This window comes from Nannospalax galili, unplaced genomic scaffold, assembly GCF_000622305.1.
Source record: "Nannospalax galili isolate Female #2095 unplaced genomic scaffold, S.galili_v1.0 scaffold291, whole genome shotgun sequence".
Taxonomy (NCBI): domain Eukaryota; kingdom Metazoa; phylum Chordata; class Mammalia; order Rodentia; family Spalacidae; genus Nannospalax; species Nannospalax galili.
Window position 1 is genome coordinate 492,507 of NW_008330588.1, and position 22,444 is coordinate 514,950.

Sequence of the window (22,444 nt, forward strand, 5' to 3'; positions counted from 1 at the left end):
AAAAAAAAAAAGCTTGAGTTAGCAATCTATTTTCAATGTCCCATACTTTGCAAGATAAAATTCATCCTGATCTCTGTTTCAATTTAATTTTCTAGGGTCTGGAGATGCAGATGAGTGGTAGAGCACCTGTACCGTGAGTACAAGGCCCTAGCTTCAATGCCTAACACAGGTGAAGAGCAAAATAATAAGTAAATAACTCGGTCTTCTGCCTTCCACCATTCCCCATATATATTACCACTGGGTGCTCTGATCTGCAAACTGATCAGACAATCAGGCTGCTCCTGGCATCACTGGGGAAAGTAAACAACACGCTGGGAACCATAAATTTTCCAGAACCTCAAATATCCCATAAGAATGAGGAGGTTAATGCACTGAATGGCGAGTTCACCTTAGCCAGCTGAAGGATGCTAAGGAAACACAATCAAGTCTCAGAATAGCTGAGTAAAGGGGGGAGGCTTTATAAATGGTCTTCTTCAAAGACAGCAAAACAAAGGAAGTTGGACATCAGCGGATTTGATAACTTTGGTGTTTTACATAAAATAATGTTTTCTGTCTCTGCACATCTTAACACTATGTCTAAAACCAAGTACATGAATTCAAAACTAGTGCGTTAATACAAACTCTGACTATTCACTTATAAATTATCATTAGCAAACCTATTTTATAAATAGTATTGACATTCAAAATAATGACTCTAAGCCAGGTGTAGTAGCCCATGCCTTTAATCTCAGCATTCTGGAGGCATAGGCAGGTGGATCTCTGTGAGATGGAGGCTGGCCTTGTCCACATAGTGAATTCTAGGCCAGCTGGGGCTACAGGGAGATCCTGTCAAAACAAACAAACAAAAACAACAACAAATCAATTTTAAAAGAAATTAAAATTAAAAGTTTATCCAAAGCTTAATACGAGTCTTTGATAGGGATTCAAGTGGTCTTGCATGACATGCTGCACTGTAGAAGAATTATCTGAGCTTTTTTTGTTTTCTTTTTTGAGCAGGGTCTCCCTATAGCCCCAGCTGGTCTGGAGCTCACTATACAGACCAGGCTGGCCTGGAGCTCACAGAGATCCTCTGCCTCTGCCTCCAGAATGCTGGGATTAAAGCCGTGCACCACCACACTGGGTATCTGAGCTTTTATAGTCACAGAACAAAAAAGAATTATAAATCAATCAATTATAAATCAATCAGTTACATTGGTGGGGGTACAGCAAGGCAGGAAAGCTCTTCCAGAGCTTTCAGAAGTACCAAAAATCTTAGCTTTAAGACTGGTGGAGGTTGGAGGTCTGCTTAACAATACATAAGCAGCTTATCTACTAGACTGTTAAGTCAGGCATCAATGTTAAGATTAATGGCCGGCAAAGGCCACAATCTACATTCCATCTCTCCCCAACAACAATGTTCTAATCACCCAAGGCCAAGCAGACTGAATTTTTAGTGTAGCTACAGTTTCATCAGAGAACTTCTGATCACCACAGTAATGTACGAATGAAATATACTCTTATTTTAAATGTTATTTATATATATGCCAATTTGTTTGGTTAAAAAATAAACTTATAGGTCTGGCGCAGCTCTGTAATTACAAACACTCGCCAAGTGGAGGCGGGAGAACAAGGTGTTCGAGGTCAACCCGAAGCGGACAGGGTAATCAGCTTTGAATCCTTTATTTCTTGGTTTTAAATGGCAATTGGTGACAACAGCTGATTCAAAACCAAACTATATACATACTACTTGGATTGAAACTAACGCTTAAAACTCACTTTTTGGCACTCTTCCAATTAAGTAAACGAACACTCCTTTGTCAGCAGAGCCGGAAGACATTTCTTTGGCTCAAACGCAAAACAAACTTGGAGTTTTGGTAAAGCGACAGACTGAAATTGCACCCTATTTTTCCCTTGGTCATATGCGCACTGAGCTTAAGACTCCGGCTGGGGAGGTGATGCATGCATCCAGGGATGCACTTTCCAAACGCTAACTGTTCAGTGCTGGACAAAACCAACAAACAGAAGCGAAACAAGCAAGTTACAAGGGTGGTTCTAGCAAAGATTTTAGCAAAACTCAAAAGCAACAAGGTAGCACTCCCCGACGCCCCCAGGTGAGGGCGCTCCGCACAGCCCCGGCACAGCGGGCTCCCGCGACCCGGCTCCTTCCAGCTGTTTCCTCCTCCTCCGCATCTTCGTCCCGGGTACCACACCCAGCGGACACTCACGAGCCACACCTCGAGTGTCCGTGCTTTTCCCGCGCCTCTTAAACGGTGCGTGAGGTCACCGGGGTACGCACGGAGCCCAGCATCCCAGCTCGCCGGCTCCCGCGCATGCTCTGGACGCGGCAGCGTCACGCTGCAGTCCGAGGAACGTAAATCCAGTTCTCCGCAGTTTACAGACGACCCTGAAAAGCCGCTGCGGGAGCCGATTGCTCGTCCCCGGGGAAGCGGCTGCTTGCAAAGCCTGGAAAACCCGGATAAGCGGATTCCGCCCGTGCACGCCGGGCGCCTCCGGGCATGCGCAGTGGCCGCCCACGGTGGCTGAGCTCCCGGGAGTCTCGGTGCCGGAAGGGTTGGTTGGTGTCGGCTTGCTGGCCGCCTGGGTCATGTCGGCCCAGGGCGACTGCGAGTTCCTGGTGCAGCGAGCCCGCGAGCTGGTGCCCCAGGACCTGTGGGCCGCCAAGGCATGGCTGATCACCGCCCGCAGCCTCTACCCGGCTGACTTCAACATCCAGGTGAGTCAGGCCCGGCTGCCCACGAGCCGGGCTGAGCACTTAGCGATGCTCGGTGGCCGTGGGCTCAGTGCCCGGTGCACCCCACTCCCTCTGTCTCTCCTGCCGCACTCCGTGCTGCACCTCCTACCATGCTTGCCCCAGAGCCTAAAAAGGCGGAGACCAAGCGAGGGTCCTGTCTGGTTGACCGGCTTGTTGATCTCAGTGGCAGCCAGCGGTTCGGCGCCCGCTACTTGGGAAACCCTATCCAACTTGTCCTGCGGATGGAGTGCGTCCCGGGCCCCACTCGTGAGGTCCAGGTGATTGCTCTCGACCCTTCTTTTCCTCTGGGAGGTTTTCAGTGAAGGCCCACCGCTGAGCGATGCTGCAGGTGGGCTGCAGTGGGACCAGCCACCACGGGCTCAGGGTGGTGACCCTGTCTACCTTGTCGTTGCAGTATGAGATGTACACCGTGGAGCGGAATGCAGAGAGGACTTCCACAGCTGGGAGGCTTCTGTATGACATGTGAGTGAGCTCTGGGGACATCTACCTTCACTGGATGCCCAGGAGCTTTTCTTTCTGTGACATTGCGGTTGGGGGAGGATCTTGAAGGTCACCTGCATCCCCACAACTTACTTAATAATGATGCCAGGCTTTGTCTTAATTGCTGACACGCCTTAGGTAGAAAATTTTTTATTCTTAACGTTTTGTTCTCAAAATTTGTATCCAATTCTTTTATATGAGAACAGGTTCATTGCAAATGTTCAAACAGTAATTGATGGAATGAAATGTGAAAGACCCTTCTAAACCCCACCAGGGCTAAGTTTTATGTGTATTTGTCTATGCATCTGTATATAAACTTCTGGATATAAACATCTGGATACACTTGTTTAGGATGCCAGTAAGTAATTCTGAATGCATAATCTGATGTTTCTCCTATACTAAGAGGTATGTTTTCATAGTTAAAGGGTATGTGCATTTAAAAAGAGGGTTTTTTTGTCTTTTTGAGCCAGGGCCTCCCTGTAGCCGCAGCTGGCCAGGAACTTGCTATGTAGACCAGGCTGGCCTTGAAATCATAAAGATCCATCAGCCTCTACCTCCCAAATGCTGGGATTAAAGGTGTGTGCCACCATGCCCGGATAAAATTTTAATGGTGTGTCAAATTACTCTCTAGAAAGAACTGTCCTAATTTCTCTTTCCACAAGTGGTCTATAAGAATGCCAGCTAACCCACAGTCTCATCAGGCATGAGATCACTCTCCAGCTCCTTTCTTGTTTTGTTCTTTATGCATCTCACTATTATAGGCCAAGGTGACCTTGAGCTCAGGGATACATTTGATCCCCCGTGTAGCTAGCTGGGACACAGGCTATGCCACTACATCTGGCTTATCAGTCTCTTTTCATTTTTTATTTTTATGTGTATGAGTGTTTTGCCTGCATGTATGTAAGTGCGCCTTTGTCATACAATGCCCACAGATGCCAGAAGAGGGTGTCAGATCCCCTAGAACTGGAGTTACAGATGGTTGTTAGCTGCCTTGTGGGTGTTGGGAACTGAACCTGGATCCTCTGCAAGGCGGCAGGTACTTTTAACCACAGAGCCAGCTCTCCAGTCCCTTCCCCAACCATTTCCCAGCATGATTGGGAAGTGATACCTTGCTATATTGTTGTTGAAGTTTGTGCCGCTCATTCTGCTCATAATGTTGGTTTTCTTCAAAGCTGTTCTCTGGTTATTGTGGTCTTCAGTTTGATTTTTTTGTTTGTTTGTTTGTTTCATAGAGCATTAGTTACTGTTGTTGTTATTGCTGTGACCAGATGCTGACAAAAAGCAAATTAAGGAAGTGTTTATTCTGGTTCAAAGTTTGAAGCTATAGTTCTTCATGGTGGGCAAGATATGATGGCAGGAACATGAGGCAGCTGGTCACATTGTGTGTTCAGTGAAAAAACAAAAAGATGAATGATGTGTCCAACTTGCCTTTGCTTTCTTTTGTTTTTTACTGAGACAGGGTTTCATATACCCCAGTATTACCTGGTCTTCAGCCCATTAAGATAGCTGAGGATGATCTTGAGCTTCTGATCCTCCTACCTCTACCCCCCAAGTGCTGGGGTTACAGGCATGCTCCACCACATCTGGTTTATGAGGTATTGGAGATTGAATCCAGGGCTTTGTGCACAATAGGCAAGCACTCTACTGAGCTACTCCGTAGCCCCTCACTTAAAAAAACAAAAAAATGAGCTTCTAAAGAATGCATATTCTCTTGGGGCTGGAGAGATAGCTCAGCAGTTAAGAACACTGGTTGTTCTTGCCGAAGACCTAGATTCGAATCCCAGCACCCACATAGGAGCCAACAACCGCCCATAATTCCAGTCCCAGGGGATCTGACAGCCTCTCCTGACCTCCGCAGGCATTGCACGACACAGATGCACTTACCTACATTCAGGCAATACACGCATACACATAAAATAAAAAAGAATGCATATTCTTGTTTTTTAAGCTAATGAGTTATTTTTGTGTCTTTATTTTGGTTGGCTTTCACATCTGTAAACATTAACCTAAAGAAAAATGGTTTCCTCTCAATGCTATTATTCTTGCTTTTTTTTTTTAAATCTGACATTTTAATTTATTGCACTCATTTTAAAAATAGGTTTGTGAATTTCCCAGACCAGCCCGTGGTATGGAGAGAAATCAGTCTCATCACAGCAGCATTAAGGAATGATTCGCAGGACAAACAGACACAGTTTTTAAGAAGTGAGTATGTAGTCACAGCTGAATAGTTTATAAATGACCATTTCTGGAAGTTCATTCCATTTCTAGAATATATATACGCATAAAATGTGTGCCTGCATGTCTGTAAGTGCACCTGTATTGTGCAATGCCAGCAGAGGTCAAAAGAGGGTGTTGGAGTCCCCCGGAACTGAAGTTATGGATGGTTGTTAGCTACCATACTGGGAATGGGACTCAGGTCCCTCTATAAAAGCAGCCAATGCTCTTAATCACTGAGCCATCTCTCCAGCCCCATTAAGTTGTTTTTTTAACTTTTCTTTGAACTTCGGTGTCAACTAAAGACTAGATAAATTCTAGGTAAATTAACAAGTAGATGGTTTCAGCCATTTCACCTTAAGCAAGTGCACGCTCCTCTTAATGCAGCAAGCTCCGTGGCAATCCATCACATAGACCATTCTTGTCCCCTGGATCCACCAGACCTCCAAATGCTTGACAGTTGTCTAGCAATTGGCTCGTGCCATACCGGCTGGAATTCAGAGGACTGCTACTTTGTAGGTTAAGTCTGAGTGATTGTTTACTGTTGTGTCCATCAGAAAACCTTACTTTACACTTTTGGGTCCATATTTTCTTTTAAAGGTGAAATGTGTTGTTTACAGGTTTATTTGAAACTCTTCCGGGTCGGGTCCAGTGCGAAATGTTGCTAAAGGTTACAGAACAATGCTTTAACACACTGGAACGATCAGAGATGCTGCTCTTGCTTTTGAGGCGCTTTCCTGAAACAGTGGTGCAACATGGGGTAGGTTGATACTTCCTTACAGTAGACTCCTCGGTGTTAGGAGCTGTAGTGTCCATTACATTAGAGTCTCTGCCATGAGTCAAGCTAAATGGCCATAGCTGGTATTGAACATTGACTGTACATTTCCAGGGGAAGTTGTCTTATGAGGTCACCAAGCTGTGGCATCATATTTATTTGTATCTGAACACTAGAAGGTAGTGTTTTTCCATTGTGATTACAGATGTGTTTGAGTTCGAATGAGAGTCCCAGGGCTGACAGGATGGCTCAGCAGGTAAAGGTACTTTCTGCCAAGCCTGAGGACCTGAACTCCATCCCTAGGTCCCACATGGTGGAAGGAGAAAACTGACTCAGTGAAACAAGTAAGCCCACTTTAAAGACTAGAAAACACCAGAGGATCAGTTCACTTGACCACCTGACCACTTTGCTTATTCTCTTCTGAACTAGCAAAATTAAAAAGCTAATAAAATGTCTCCTGAAACTCCGGGGAGCACTGGAATTGGAGTCAGAATGAAGATACAGATGGAGAGTTTTTCCAAGAACTGGGGAAACTGACTTCACGGTGTGAAGATACAGGAGCTCGAGAACAAGTTCTCTTGAGACTCCAGTAGATAATCATACAGTTTGGGGAGCTCTGGACAAAAATTTCTAAATTTTAAGGCCACCTTCTCACTACTGGTACCCTGCATAGCAGAAAGCCCTGTATCAGAACCCACCCAAGAACTTATTTCATCCTCTTTTATAACCCTGTAGGGATCTCTACGGTAAGGGTGGAGCAATGTAAAAGACCACACTATACAGAAGATTAAAAAGTCACTGCAATAATCAAAGACTGCATGATGTTCCCCAAACCCATGCCTATTAAATGCATTATTAGGCAATTTCTTCAGATGAACACTGGAGTTCATTTTCATAAACTAAGATGGCTATGCCATCACTAGACAGTGTAACGTTATGCAATCAATTCATACATACAGTACATTATTGACCAAAATCTCATTATGGGGTTCATGACTATATAAAGAAAACAGCGTCTATGCCAGGCGTGGTGGCGCACGCCTTTAATCCCAGCACTCGGGAGGCAGAGGCAGGTGGATCTCTGTGAGTTCAAGGCCAGCCTGGTCAACATAGTGAGTTCCAGGACAGCTGGGGCTACAGGGAGACCCTGTCTCAAAAAGACCGAAAAAAAAAAAAAGAGAGAGAAAGAAAACAAAACTGTATCTGTGCGGATATAATCAGTTAAGATTAAGTCATACCAATCTAGGGTAAGCGTAAACCCAGTATCCTTATAAGAATGTCATATAAAGATGGAGACACATGAGGAAAGGACCAGGTAAGGTCACAAGGAAGAACTGGAATGATGCAGCTGCTAGCTCAGGAAAGAGCGTGGCAGCTGACACCCTCTGGAAGGAATCTGCCCTGAAGCCTTCAGGGAGAGCACAGCCCTGCCAAGACTCTCTTTTGGGCTTCTAGTTTTCAGAATCATAAGAAAATGTCTGCTGTTTTAAGAACCCCACTTCTAGAACTTTGTAATGGCAGATCTAGAAAATGAATATAAGGAAGCAGGGAAAGAGTTAACCAGGCCATAAGCCAGAAAAAAAATGGCACGGGAAAAAAAACAAGTAAAAGAGACTGATTAAATAAAATGAACGAATGGTTTGAATTGTGACTACCCACTGCTTCTGGAAAGTTACTGAACACCTAAGGCCCAGTTTCTGTTTCTTCATGTAATTCTGGCACCTTACATTGTGCACATTTAAATGATTTTTAATTTGATACAGGTTGGCCTTGGGGAGGCACTGCTAGAAGCAGAGACCATTGAAGAACAAGAATCTCCTGTTAACTGCTTCAGAAAACTGTTTGGTAAGAATAATTGTATTTCTTATTATTTCCTGAGGCAGTAGAATATGAGATAATGGTCATCTCGGGGGTAAAGGCAGTTGCAGGAAGCAAAGGAGCTCTTTGTATAATGAAAGTGAAATTCTGCTTTGATTTTTCTCAAGCAGGAAAGCATTTTAAACAATTTCTAAGTCAGTGTTATGTAACGTTCCATACCTCAAAGGGGGTTTGTGTAGACCTGTGCAAGTGTTGAGTGTAATCATGGACACATGACCCAGTGAAAGCTGTCGACCTTTAGCCACAGTGTGGAATCTACAGATGTGCTTCTCTGCCTCCTTCCACTGATGTCCCTTGGTGCAGCTGTTTTTAAATAAATGTGCCACAAGATTTGCTCCCTATGTATTTTAGCTTCTACATTAAGTGAACTTGAAAATGAATTTTGTTTTTGTCAGAATCTTCAGGTAAACAACCTGATCTGTTTTTTGTTTTGTGTCTTAATTTTTCCCCCTTCAACAGTTTGTGATGTCCTTCCTCTAATCATTAACAACCATGATGTTCGATTGCCTGCCAATTTACTATATAAATACTTGAACAAAGCAGCTGAATTTTATATCAATTACGTCACTAGGTCCACACAGATAGAAAATCAGCATCAAGGTAAGTGGGAGAAGCCGGCAGTCTTACTTAAACTAGCTTTGGTAAAATTATAAATTCAGAAATCCTTAACCACTCTGTTTACTATTTTGTATGTATGCTAATGTGACAGTCTTTCTAAAAGATGGTGTCTGGAAAAATAAACATGTGGTCAAGAGTTGAGACTTTTCTGTAACCAGTTCTACCCCTTGATCAAAATAGTCCAGTTGGTGAACTTCATATAGGGGCCTTGGACATCTCACAGGTACTGCAGCTCAAAATCCACTTCCTGCTTTAACCAGCCATCCACTGTGGGTCCTTGAACAGCATTCTCATACATGTATTGTTGGGCAATTTTATTGTTAACATCATAGGGTGTACTTGTACCAACCAAGGTGCTATAACTGGCTAGTCACTGAGGTTATGTGGTATAACATATTGCTCCTAGAGTACAGAGCTAGGTAGTTACTGTACTGAATACTGTAGGCAACTTAATACGTGGTATTTGTGAATCTAAACATACCCAAACATAGAAAACATACAGTAAAAATACATTGTAAGAGATAAATGGTAAACCTGTTTAAATACCTGCCTTCTGCAGAGCTTGCAGGACTGGAAGTTGCTCTGGGGAGGTAGGCATGAAGGCCTCAGACGTGACTGTACATTGCTGCCTTAGAAACACTATAGACTCAGGCTACACACGGTTGATTTAAAAAAAACTTTCTTTTTGGTGCTTTTGAGACAGGGTCTTACTGTAGCCCCAGCTGGCCTGGAACTCCAAGAGATCCACCTGGCTATGCGTCCCAAATACTGCTATTAAAGGCCTGTGCCACCACACCTGGCGATTTATAAGCTTTTTTCTTCACTAATAAATTAGTTTAAAGTGTAACTCGCAACTTTGTGATTAAAAAAAAAATTTTAACTCATTAGCTTGAAACTAACCTGTAATTGTTTGATTTTTTTTTAAATAAATCTTTTTTGATACTTAAACACATTGTACAGCAGGACAGAAATACTTTGTGTGTCTGTGTGTTTTTTTTCTATGAATTTTTTTCATGTTTTAAACTTCTTGTTAAAAACTAAAACACAGGCATAGCCTGTAGCTAAGCTGCCTTCTGTCACCAGGCCCGTTCCCCCTGGGGGACTTTAGGGGCAGTGCCCTGTGTGATGCTGCCACTTCCTACTGAGACGGCACCTTCTGCGTCCTGCCCAAGGGGCCTCCTTGGGGCTCTTTTTAGGATTGTGCCATGGTGGGTCATTTGGTTGTTGTTTTCATCAGAGATTTAACTTTAGCATTAATCACACTCTGCATCAGTGAAGACCCCTGGGTGTCAGTGTCCATGTTTGCAAACCTTGTCGGGAGCACGCTGAGGCTGTGGGTCATTTGGTTGTTGTTTTCATCAGAGATTTAACTATAAGCATTAATCACACTCTGCATCAGTGAAGACCTCTGGGTGTCAGTGTCCATGTTTGCAAACCTTGTCGGGAGCACGCTGAGGCTGCGGGAGCGTCTGCTTATCTCTTCGCTGTCAATCTTCTTGGGTTCTTCTGCAGCTTCATTGTTTTTGTTGCTTCTCTAGCTGAGGGCTCACTAGGTGATGGAGCGCTGCAGGCATCAGGACTGTTCCCTGGTGTGGCGTGTTCGTAGGGCAGTATGTGACAGTGATAGATCGACAGCAGTACTTTGTTCCTTCTGAATGAGGAGTTAGACTTAACTCTATCAAGTGTCATATAATAGATAATAATATTTATTGTGGGTTACAGTTTTCATGCTTTCTATCCTTATAAGCTTTTTTTCCTGTTGTGCTATGTTGGTGGTCAGTGCGTTTGTCTTGTGAATGAGGAGTCAGATTTTTTTTCTCTTTATCAAGTACCACATAGATAATAAGTATTGATATTAATCATAATTTACTTTTCCTCACATCTCAGGTGCACAAGATACATCTGATTTAATGTCACCCAGCAAACGCAGCTCTCAGAAGTATGTAATAGAAGGACTGACTGAAAAATCGTCCCAGATTGTAGACCCTTGGGAGAGACTGTTTAAGATTCTGAATGTTGTTGGAATGAGATGCGAATGGCAGATGGATAAAGGAAGACGGTAATAAATAGTTTATTTCTAGAATTGCCCATCAAATGTTTTGGTTTCATAATCTCAGAATCTTTGTGGAAAACAAAACCACTTTTTGTAAACCAACATCATGCACTTGGGCAGATTTTATGACTGCCACCATTTATGCAAAAGAGGTGGTTTTTCCTTTTATTCAAATATTCGTAACTGAAGTGTGAACTCTTAAATGGTGTTGAGGGATGGGGAGATGGCTCAGTGGATCAAGCTCTTGCTGCACAAACAGGAGTATTGGAGTAAAGCAGGGCAGGCATGGCAGCTACCGGCTGCAGGTGGGCTCTGCGCCAAGCTGCGGGAGGCTCGGGCCAGCTGCGGTAGGAGTATTGGAGTAAAGCAGGGCAGGCATGGCAGCTACCTGCTGCAGGCGGCTGCAGGCGGGCTCTGCACCAAGCTGTGGGAGGCTCAGGCCAGCTGCGGGAGGCTCTCCCTGTGCTCGTGGGTCGTTGGCCACTGATCCACATGGGCAGGGAGAACAGAAGCAGCGAATGTGGTCAGGACGGCCAGTGAGTGCTGATGGAAGACAGCCCTTCCGGGGAAACTGATCCCAGGCTGGTCCCTGGCGCAGTGAAACAGCAATGTCACAGCTCCAGACACAGTGAAAACAGCTCAGCTCCAGACAGTGATACAGCTCCGTTTATTAGTGGGAAAACTAGAGAATTTATAGTGTGGAGGCAGTAGCAAAAGCCTCAGTTGATAGGTGCTCATAGTATGCTTTATTTACATGTGGCAGTGGGCTCCTATCTCCCAGACTGTCAGACAGTGTCTGATTATCATATAGAAAAAACCTGGTAGTTTCTATGCCAGAAAGGTCAGGCATCCGTGCTTGGTGGCACTTTCCAGGTGAGCCAGGAAGAGAGCAGGAGGCCCCTTGCTGAAAAGGGGAGTCTCTCCGTTAGGCGCCGAGCCTCTCAGGGCTATCCGGACATGGAGAAACTGCAACCCTAACAGCAGGGTTCCCCAACAACCTGCAATCCTAGCACTCGCTGAAGGGCAGCGTCAGGAGATTCTTAGGGCAAAGTGGCTAGGAAGACTAGCCTGAATTGATAAGCTCTGGGTTCCGTGAGAGACCTTGCATTAGCAAATAAATAATGTGGAAAGTAGTCAAGGAAAACACCTGACTTACTTCAGCCCTCCACATGCACATGCATCTCAGTCACATGCACCCCCATACATGTGTGCCACACACGTGATCACACATGCATATTTCATACATATATAAAATACTTTTTAAAAAGAGGTAGTTTCATGTTTGACCCCTTCAGTGGTTCAGAGAAAAGAGAAGTTAATTTGGCATGTATTATGACATGAAGTCGGCTTGGTCTGGTCACAGCCCTGGGTCAGAAGGGGAAATTTACCACTCATATGCAGACAATAAGGAATAATTTTAATGTAAATAGATACTTCTCAAAAGAAGAAATTCAGGTGCTAATGCACTGGTGAAAAACCGCTTAACTTCATTAACCATCAGGAGTACAAACCATTCACATGTTATCTCACGTCCTTTAGAGTAGCTGTTATCTCAAAGACAACACAATAGATCCTAGTCGGGATGGAGAAAAACCACAGATGGGAATGTAAATTCATAAAACTACTATGCAGAATAGTGTGGGGTTCCACAGACGCTAACAGTAGATGACCATATGACCTAGCTGTCCATGTCCGAAGGAAATTATATTAGCATATCATAGAGACATCAGTATACCCATATTTGTTCCTATGCTAATTATAGTAGCCAAGATATGGAATCAATCTACATACCTATGAATGGATAAAGAAAATTTACACACACGCACACACACACACACACATACACACACAGAGTGGAATACTGTTCAGCCATAAAGCATGTTGTTTTATTTTTGGCAAAATGGACAGACCTAGACAACGCAGGTGAAGTAAATCAGATTCAGAAAGACAACTTTTGCATGTTCTCTCTCATATGTTCATGTTAAGAATCAAAGCCATTTGGAATGCAGAATGGTGGTCACTAGTGACTGGGAACAGTGGTGGGGAGTGAGGTAATAGGACCTTAAACCCTGGCAGAAACCCAACATTACATAATTAGAGTAGAGCAGCGCAAAGGTTCTAAACACAAAGTAATGATAAGGAGGTAAAAATTACCCTGCTTTGATCAGTGCATATGCTATGAAACTCCAATTCCAGGGGATCTGACACCTTCTGGCCTCCATAGGCATTGCATGCACAGATGTACTTACATACATGCATACAAAACATACATATAAAATAAAAATAAACTTCATTTTACTTTAAAAAAAAAAAAGTAAGAATGACTATATACCTAGATACCTAAAGCCAAATTGGGTAAGTACAGTGACTTTTCTCAGAGTTTTTCTTTAGGCCTTTTGCCCACAAGCCTGTGTGGTTGAAATGGTTTGTCTCCCTTCCTCTCTCAGAAGCTATGGTGACATGTTGCATCGGATGAAGGAGCTCTGTAGGTACATGAACAACTTTGACAATGAAGCACACGCAAGATATAAAAATCAAGTGATTTATTCCACGATGCTGGTCTTCTTCAAAAATGCATTTCAATATGTCAGCAGCATCCAGCCATCTCTCTTCCAAGGTGGGTTTGCACATTCAGGAGTGCCCCAAAATACTGGTGTGGGACAGAGGACAGTACCAGCTGGTACTCTTTGTACTTGGTCATTTAGCTTGGCTTGGAATGGCGTTAGTAGTTTTGATGTAGAAGGATTTTCGTTAGGGCTCCTACATTAAAGGCTATAGTGGCACTGTGAAACTAAATGTGATCCTGCATGCTTCTGTTTTGAAAATAATCAACAGATATAGCAAAGTATTAAAGTAGATTTTATGGTGACTCAGCTCATGGGAGACTGAGGCAGAAGAATCAGGAGTTCAAGACCAGCCTTGGCTACATAGCAAGTTTGAGGCCAGCCTGGGTTTATAAAGATATCACAATAGGAACAATTTAGGTAAACTGTATATTATATGTATTACCTGTTGACTTAGGGTTTTGATAATTTTAGGTTCTGTTTGGAGTGTGCAGTCATAATGTAATGTCTCTATGGTAATTTTATGCTTATGGTCATTGCTCAGAAAATTGCAGATACATAACAGATGCAAAGAAGCAACACTGTTTCGTTTTCACACTAAAGAGAATTTCTGTTAAGGATTTGCTGTGTATCTGTGCGGTCTTCCTGTGTGTGTTTTTGCATGCTTGTTTCCTTCTTGTGTGTGTGCATGCTTGTTTGCCCAGTTGAGGGCACACTGGGCATATTTTTAATGAGCTTCGTTTTCATGTGGCACTTGAACTTCCTTCTACAGGTGTTGAGTACTCTTTCTTCATTTTTAATGCTAATATTCCCTCCTTTGCATAGGTCCTAATGCCCCAAGCCAAGTTCCGTTGGTTCTTCTTGAAGATGTAGTCAACGTATATGGTGATGTAGAGATTGATCGCAATAAACACGTACATAAAAAGAGAAAACTAGCTGAGGGGAGAGAAAAAACCATGGTAAGCCTTTCAGATGTATTATTTGTCACTTGTCAGAAATGAGTCTTTGTAAAATATGATTTTGGAGCTGAATTAATAAAGCTTATTAAGTGAGAATATAATTACTGTATAAGCTAGCTGATCGAGGTGGAGGTAGCCCCCCACCACCACCACCCCTTTTGTCTACCTGGGCTATTTGACAATGACTGGAGGCATTTCTGATTGTCACAGCTGTAGTTTTTTGTGGGGAGGGATTGCTAATTGCCATCTGGTGAGCAGAAGCGAGGGATGGGGCCAAACATCCTACAACATACAAGACAGGCCAGCAGACCAGTAGTGACAGGGTAGAAGAACCCTGTTCTGTGTTATTTAACTGTGTTTTAGCTGAATGGTATTAAGTTGACAAAACAAAGCCAGAACCGCATTCACTGCTAGAGCAGGGGATTGTGGGTACTGTCCTCAGGATGGAAAGGGCAGCCCAACAGCCCCAGATGATTCAGGAAGCCTTTCACCAAGCATTGGGTCTCCACTCAGCCTCACTTAACAACTCATATGATGTGCTAGACAGCTGGAGCTGGAGCCACGTGGTGGTCCTGCTCTCTAGCACGCAACGTGTGCCTGTCTCTTGATAGCGCTCTCTCAGTGTTTCAATGTTCGTACATATTTCAAACTTGATTTCTCAACATTTGAGAAAATGTTTCAAACTATTTGAAACTCCACCCCCTCCCCCCAAAAAGCCATTGGGGTTCTTTCATAAATTTCTGATCTCATTTAGAGGCAAAAATGTCTTCCATGGGTTGCAACACAAATAAACACACTATTCACGATAGTAAAATATGATCTTTGCTCACTGCTGCTGCTATGGGACAAGCCCCGGTGAAATAGGCTGTCTGGTGGACAGTTTTTACTATGAAAAGGTGAAAAGGTGTGGGTGTCATTGCTGAGGAGAACAAGCGGGGTAGGGTAGAGTCCCCAGGCACTCCAAGCAGCCAAAGGACATGAAGCTCTGCAGGTAGGGAGGAAGACACTTCAAAAGGCGGTGCCCACACAAAGGGCCTCTCCTGTGAGATGAGCTTGAGAGTTGAGCACATGGCTGAAGATACCTGAGCGTATTTTATTTATTTTATGTATGAGCATTTTACCTGCATGTAAGTGCACAGATGTTGCGCAGTGCCTGTGGAAGTAGCAAGATGTCGGAGCACCTGGAACTGGAGTTAATGGTGTCAGCTGTCATGTTGGTGCTAGGAACCAAACCCAAGTCTTCTGTAAGAGCAGACGGTGCTTTTAACTGCTGAACCATCTCTCCAGCCCCACCTGTGCATATTTTATTTTATTTTTAAATTTATTTTTATTTTGTGTGTATGAGTGTTTTGCCTGCATGTTTTAGTGTACCGCATGCATGCAACAGATGGCTGTTAGCTGCCACCTGGGATTTGAACCTGGGTCTTCTGCAAGAGCAACCAGCGCTCTTAACCACTGAGCTAACTGTCCAGACTCTCTGACTATGTCTTAAGGGACTCAAGCTTCAGTTTTATTCGACTGCTTGGAAGACTGTTGTTTGGAAGCCAGTGAAATAATGTCACATTTAGCTGATAAATCCTAAAGGAAGTACCACTTAAGCTAAATCTCTCAGCTCATTTTCAACTTGTGATTAAATTGATGTTTTGAAATTGTAAGACTTTCTCATCAGAAACCAATAAACTTAATTTTAAAGGTAAAACTTTACTGCATGAGAATGTCAAGATGAAAATCTTGATTTTCATAATCTGACTGATTATCAGAGGTGTTAAATTAGGAAAATGATGTATCCTATAATATTCTTTGATGTAAAATTCATAGTAGGCAGAACGAAGAGCATAACTAAATGGCGTTTGAGTATTTGATTGTGTTTATATCTTTAAATCAATCATGCTCTCCACATCCCAGAGTTCAGATGATGAAGAGTGTTCAACCAAAGGAAGGAATCGTCACATCGTGGTCAATAAAGCAGAGCTCACCAATTCCATGGATGTGCTGGAAAGCTTCAAGCTGGCTAGGGAGAGCTGGGAGCTGCTCTACTCTCTGGAGTTCCTGGACAAAGGTGAGCGTGCACCTGTCAGGCCAGCATCCTTTCATTTTCTGCATGAAATCCTTAGGCTAGTGTTGTCCTGTAAAAATCCTGTGGCAAGCCATCAAGATGGCTCAGTCGGTAAAGCTACTTGCTGCCAAGCCCAGCAACCTGAGTTTGATCCCTGGAACCCATGTGGTGGAAGGAGAGAACCAGCTCCTGAAAGTTGCCCTCTGACAGCCACACCACGTGGGCCATGACATACACGAAACAAATAAAATGTAAAAACCAAAAAGAAAAAAGAAATCCCATTTGCACATTAATTACTATATGCCTGAAATTCCAAAGCATTGTTTTGAAAATCAAAGTCTAAAATAACCATTCATCTTTTAGATTTCTGGCTAGGTCTCTCTCTGGCTAGGTTCAGTTTTCTCTCTACCTCTGTGTTTACCTATTTGGGGTAAATTTGCTTTTGAATTCTCCTTCAGAATTTACAAGAATTTGTTTGTCGTGGAAGACGGATACCTGGCTGTGGTTAAGAATCTTCCTCACTGATATGATCATCTATCAGGTAGAGTGACAGACATTTGGTGCAGTCATCTATCGTGTAAAGTGACGGGCATTTCAGGCTGCGGGGCAGGATTGTTGGAAACCAGCTTTAACTTGTAAGCTGTGTTCTCTGCTCCCTGGGAATAGCCAGTGCTTTATACAAACTTGGAGCATTCTGCACTTAGGGCTTAGTCTACTTTCATTTCAGTAACTCTTCTGATACCCCTTCCTCCGTACTTTGGTATGTCCAGTTATATTCCAGCTGTTCCTGTGGGTAAAAAGCAAGACTTACAGCTCAGTGGTTTAGAGCAGAGCACTGGCTGTAGAGGACCCAGGTTCAGTTTCCAACACCTACATGGTGGCTAACAACCATCTGTAACTGAGCTTCCAGTGCCCTCTTCTGGCCTCTACCATGATTGCACACATGGTGCACTTACATGCAGGCAAAACACTCACACATATAAAATAAAAATAAATCAATTAAAATAATTTTTTAAAAAGACTTCAAGAAGAAACATCTGTGTAGTGTTACCTTCTATATCATGGGTTCTGTACCCACAGGTTGAACTGACTGGAGATAAAAACATTTGAAGAACAGATTATGATTCTGCTGAGCGTGTGCACACTGTTTCCTTTGTCATCCTCCTGTAACGTAGCATTTATATTATATTAAGTATCTTAAGCAGCTAAAGATGATTTGAGGTATGTGAGAGGATAGGTACAGGTTATATACAAAAACTTTAGTGTCTTATATTAGGGACGAACATATATTCATCTTGGTGTCCTTGGGGTTCCTGGAGCAAGTCCCCTGAGGATTCCCAGGGATGGCTTTGCTTATGAATTTCACTAGCTGTGGTTGGATTCTGTTGCTAAGTCCCCTTCTCAGATAATTCTACAAAGATCCTTACTGTTGCCAAATTCCTGCTTAACAACCTCTGGAGGCTCGTGTGTATATATTTTTAATGTCAGTGCTCTTTTCCTCTTTGCCTTTATGTCTTCAAGGGTCAGTATAAGAAGGCTATAGCCAGTCTGCATCACTTAGCAGCTCTCCAGGGGTCCCTGTCTCAGCCACAGATCACTGGACAAGGGACCTTAGAACACCAGAGGGCACTCATCCAGTTGGCCACGTGCCACTTTGCTCTGGGGGAGTACAGAGTGAGTACTAAGGTTTGGGGGGAAACTCCACACTACCCTGGGCTGTCTCAGTCAGTGCATGTTTACTTGAATGTGACCTAGATCTGCTACTTAATTGATCTGGTGCTGACTTTGTTCTTTAAGTGTAACTTCCGTAAATATGGGCTTCAGTGCTTTTTTGTTTCGTTTTGCTTTGTTTGTTGGTTTGGAGGCTGTCTCATGTAGCCCAGGCTGGCTTTACACTTGCTGTCTAGTTGAAGGCTGAGCACTATGTATGTTTACTGGCATATACAAATTCTGTTGTTTGTTTTAGCAGCAAAGACTGGATTATAATTCCCTCTGCTACATAGATTTAATATTTAGTTTAATATCTATTTAGATTTAATTTTTTAATATTTTGTTATTTTTATTTTATGTGTATGAGTGTATTGCCTGCATGTATGTGAGTGCACCCGTGTTGTGCAATGCCGTGGAAGTCAGAAGAGGGCTTCGGATTCCCCTGGAACTGGAGTTAAGGAAGGTTCATAGCTGCTATGTGGGTGCTGGGAATCGAACTCAGGTCCTCTGCAAGAGCAGTCAGTGCTCTTAACCATCTCTCCAGCCCCTTAGATTTAATTTAATTTACTCCTATTGTGATTTTCTGTGTGTTCACTGTTGTGGACACAGCCATGCTCACATGAAGGAGTATAGAATGCTACACGTGTGCTTCTTGCATGTGTACTGCAGAAATGTGCAGTTATGCTTATTTGGTTTGAATCCAGTTGCAGGTTAGTCTTTGTGGTCTTGTCTCCTGTAGATGACTTGTGAAAAGGTCCTGGATCTGATGTGCTACATGGTGCTGCCCATTCAGGATGGAGGCAAATCACAAGAGGAACCCTCCAAAGTCAAGCCCAAGTTCAGAAAGGGTACGTTGAGAAGTCTCACTTTCGCTTTGTCAGAAGAGCTTTAGGACCCGTGGCTGAGCAGTATGATAGCAGTTTCTAATGAGATTGCACTGCTGTGTGCTGTGGAAAGTTAATCCCTTTCCAGGGTTTGCCTCAGCTTTATTCATAAGCAGCTGTAAACCTGATATTTCCCCAAAGCTTCCTCCACTTCCTGAGTTTGTAATCTCTGAAGAATGTGTTTCCTCTTTTGCCCAGGACTGGGGAAACTGCAGGGAATTAGGAAATGTCTCACTGTGCTCCTCAGGGACCCTCTTGAGGAAGTGTCACCTCAGGGACCCTCTTGAACTTTATCTCAGCTCAGATTGCTTGAGGCTGGACATGGTGATACACACCTCTAATCCCAGCCCTCCAGAGGCAGAGGCAGGCAGATCTCTGTGAGATCAAGGCCAACCTGGTCTACATGGTGAGCTGTAGACCAGCTGGGGCTATAAGGAGACATGCCTAGAAAAATAAAATAAAATAAATTTTAGAAACCCTCAGATTGCTTAGTGCTAGTAATCTTAAGTTCCCATAAGAAGTTAGAAATGGATAGGCAGATTAAATATGAAGGAAGTAGAGGGCAGGTGATAGTGATCAGAGCAGAATAAAGAAATAGAAAACAGAACAGAAACTAATGAAACCAAAGGTTTATGTTGAAAATATTCTTCAAAGTTGAACCACGATTGATCAGTCAATAAGACTGCTCCCGAGGAGGGTGAACACAAGTCAGCAGTGTCAGGAATGAGAAGGCAGAAGTCACTGCTGTCCTGCTGAGTCAAAAGGACAATGGGAGCAAGTTATGGAGAGCTTTCTGCCAAAAATTTAACAACTTAGATGCAGTGGAGAAGTTCTTGGAAAGCACAACTTAGAAAAAAATGATACAAAATGAAATAGAAAAATCAGAATGTTATAAACTCTACAAAGAAAACTCTAGTTCCAACTGGTTTCAGTGGTAAATTTTATCACAAACTTAACAAGAAATAGCACTAATCCAACACGGATTCTCTTACAGATGATTCCTGATTCATTTCTTTAAGGCCAATGTAACTGATAGCAAAACCAAATAAGAGCTACTCAGTAAATGAACATTAAAAGTCAGTATCCACTGTGTGGATATATACAGATGTCAAGTACTCACTGAAGCATTGACAAGCCAAGTAAGCAGTGTGTAGAATAACGACCCCTGTACTAGAAATGTAAAGCTGGCTTAACATTCAAAAATCAGTATGATTCACCACATTATCAGATTACTGGGGGGAAAAAAGGCTATGATCATCTATAGATTCAGAATTCAGTACTAACTTGTGATTTTTAAAAGTCTTATGAGGGGGTCTAGAGAGATGGCTGAGTAACGGTTAAGAGCACGGGCTGCCCTTGCAGAGGACCTGGGCTTGATTCCCAGCACCTACCTGGCAGCTAACCATCCATAATTCCAGTTTCAGAGAATCCAGTGCCCTCTTCTGGCCTCTGCAGGCATTGCATGACATGGGTGCATTTATGTACATGTAGGCAAAACACTCATACACATGAAATTAAAAACATAAATCTTAGAAAACTATGAGGGGAAGGTAACTCCTCAGTACCATGTTTAGCTATGAAGTATTGAATGCTCTTTTCAGTACAAAGGTGTGTTCGCTCAGCACTTAAGCTCCTCACACAGGAAATACTAGCCCATGCTGTAAACCAGGAAAAAGAATGAAGGCATAAAAATTTTAGAAGGCCATTTACAGTATGACTTGCTTTCTTCAGGCCCACATGTTTACTTATGCTGAAAAGCCTAGGGGATCTCCTTCCTCAGAGCTACTGAAATTAACCAATAAAAGTTTTCAAACATTTCACTGTGTAAAACAATTACATTTGTACATTCAGTAAGCTATTATAAAATAAAATGCTTGGTTACTGTTTATAATGACATCAAAAGCAAAATGTTCAGGCATAGAGTTAATGAAAGATGTACGGATCCACCACATGGACTACTACAAAGCATTTCTGAGAGAAAGGAGACAGTCTTTGAAAATGGTGCAGTGTGGTCATACATCAAACTTTTGATATTGTCAAGTGCTGTTTCTCTCAGGACATACTTGGCACACACCTTTAATCCCAGCACTCAGGAGGCAGAAGCAGAAGGATCTCTGGAAGTTTGAAGAAGCCAACCTGGTCTACATAACAAGCTAGCCAGAGTTACATGATGAGACCCTGTCTCCAAAAAGAAGAAAAAAAGTGCTGTTTCTTCCCAGATGTATGCATAGATTCAATGTGATCCCAACCAAGATCCCAGCAGGCTTTTTTTTTTTTTCAGTCTTTTTGAGACAGGGTCTCCCTGTAGCCCCAGCTGACCTGGAACTCGCTATTTAGACCAGGCTGGCCTCGAACTTACAGAGATCCACCTGCCTCTGCCTCCCAAGTGCTGGGATTCAAGTTCTATACCACCATGCCTGGCCCAGCAGGCATTTTTTAAAAATACTTTATTTTTATGTGTATGAGTGTATTGCCTGTATGCACGTAAGGTCACCCATGATATGCAGTGCCCACAGAGGTCAGAAGAGGGTGTCAGATCCCCTAGAACTGAAGTTACAGATGGTTGTTAGCTGCCATGTGGGTGCTGGGAATTGAACTTAGGTCCTCTGTAACAGCCTGCATGTGTTTAAGTGCACCCGTGTCATGCAGTGCCCATGGAGGACAGAAAAGGATGTTGGATTCCCTGGAACTGGAGTTATGGACAATTATTAGCCACCATGTGGGTGCTGAGATTTGAACCTGGGTTTTCTGAAAGAATAGCCAGTGCTCTTAACCACTGACCCATCTCTCTAGCCCAGCAGGAATTTTTTTAAATTATTTATTTAATAACCATATACTTAGAAGAAGCATTTCATTACATCAGCATTGACATATTCAATAACACTTTTCTGAGCTAGGCTGCATCTCTTACAAAAATTAGCTGTACATTTTTAGGTTTACACTTGAATTACTACAGTTATACATTATTGTACTCAGTATAAACCCTATAAGACATAAAATTAAATGAGGTTTTTAACCTTTAAAAAAGATCTCCATTTCATATTAAAATACAGAGTTTTATGTAGAAAACTTCATTTTTAATACAATTGACGTTAAGATGTTTGCACATGCATTTCTAATCTCTATATATCAGATTATTACTAGTCACAGTTGGTTACTTTCTGAGCTCCTTGGCATCTGATCATGGATATAAAGTCATCAGGTAGATTTCAATGATAATGTTTTTCACATCTACTAATTATTAAGGAGCAAATTTTTATGCTTTGAAGAATTTTTTAATAGTTATAATTTAAAAAAATTTTAATAGCTACATGATTAGAAGCATTTCACTACAGCTTTAACATATTCAGTAACATACTCCCGAGCAGCTGTACATCTCTTTCACAAGTGGGTGTAAGTTTTTAGGTTCACAGTTGAATTAGTATAGTTATATATTATTGAACTCAGTATAAGCCCTGTAAGACATAAAATTGGATGAGTTTTTAACCTTTAAAAAAGATC

General features: G+C 42.6%; 1 protein-coding gene across 7 annotated transcripts in view; it reads left to right on the forward strand.

The window, feature by feature from the left end:
* Window positions 1–2,450: 2,450 nt before the first annotated feature.
* Window positions 2,451–22,444, forward strand: part of Ints10 (integrator complex subunit 10) — a 32,195-nt gene continuing 12,201 nt past the window's right edge. For 6 of the 7 annotated variants that reach the window (XM_029554636.1, XM_008850150.2, XM_008850132.2 and 3 more), the window contains exons 1-13: window positions 2,451–2,713; window positions 3,147–3,214; window positions 5,331–5,434; window positions 6,067–6,206; window positions 7,985–8,066; window positions 8,559–8,699; window positions 10,605–10,776; window positions 13,218–13,387; window positions 14,160–14,293; window positions 16,199–16,352; window positions 16,808–16,890; window positions 17,871–18,023; window positions 18,799–18,907. In XM_029554636.1, coding sequence (XP_029410496.1) covers window positions 2,585–2,713; window positions 3,147–3,214; window positions 5,331–5,434; window positions 6,067–6,206; window positions 7,985–8,066; window positions 8,559–8,699; window positions 10,605–10,776; window positions 13,218–13,387; window positions 14,160–14,293; window positions 16,199–16,352; window positions 16,808–16,890; window positions 17,871–18,023; window positions 18,799–18,907 — 1,639 coding nt within the window. In that variant the 5' untranslated portion in view covers window positions 2,451–2,584. The remainder of the gene's footprint in view (window positions 2,714–3,146; window positions 3,215–5,330; window positions 5,435–6,066; window positions 6,207–7,984; window positions 8,067–8,558; window positions 8,700–10,604; window positions 10,777–13,217; window positions 13,388–14,159; window positions 14,294–16,198; window positions 16,353–16,807; window positions 16,891–17,870; window positions 18,024–18,798; window positions 18,908–22,444) is intronic. The other variant, XM_029554644.1, reaches the window with a different exon arrangement.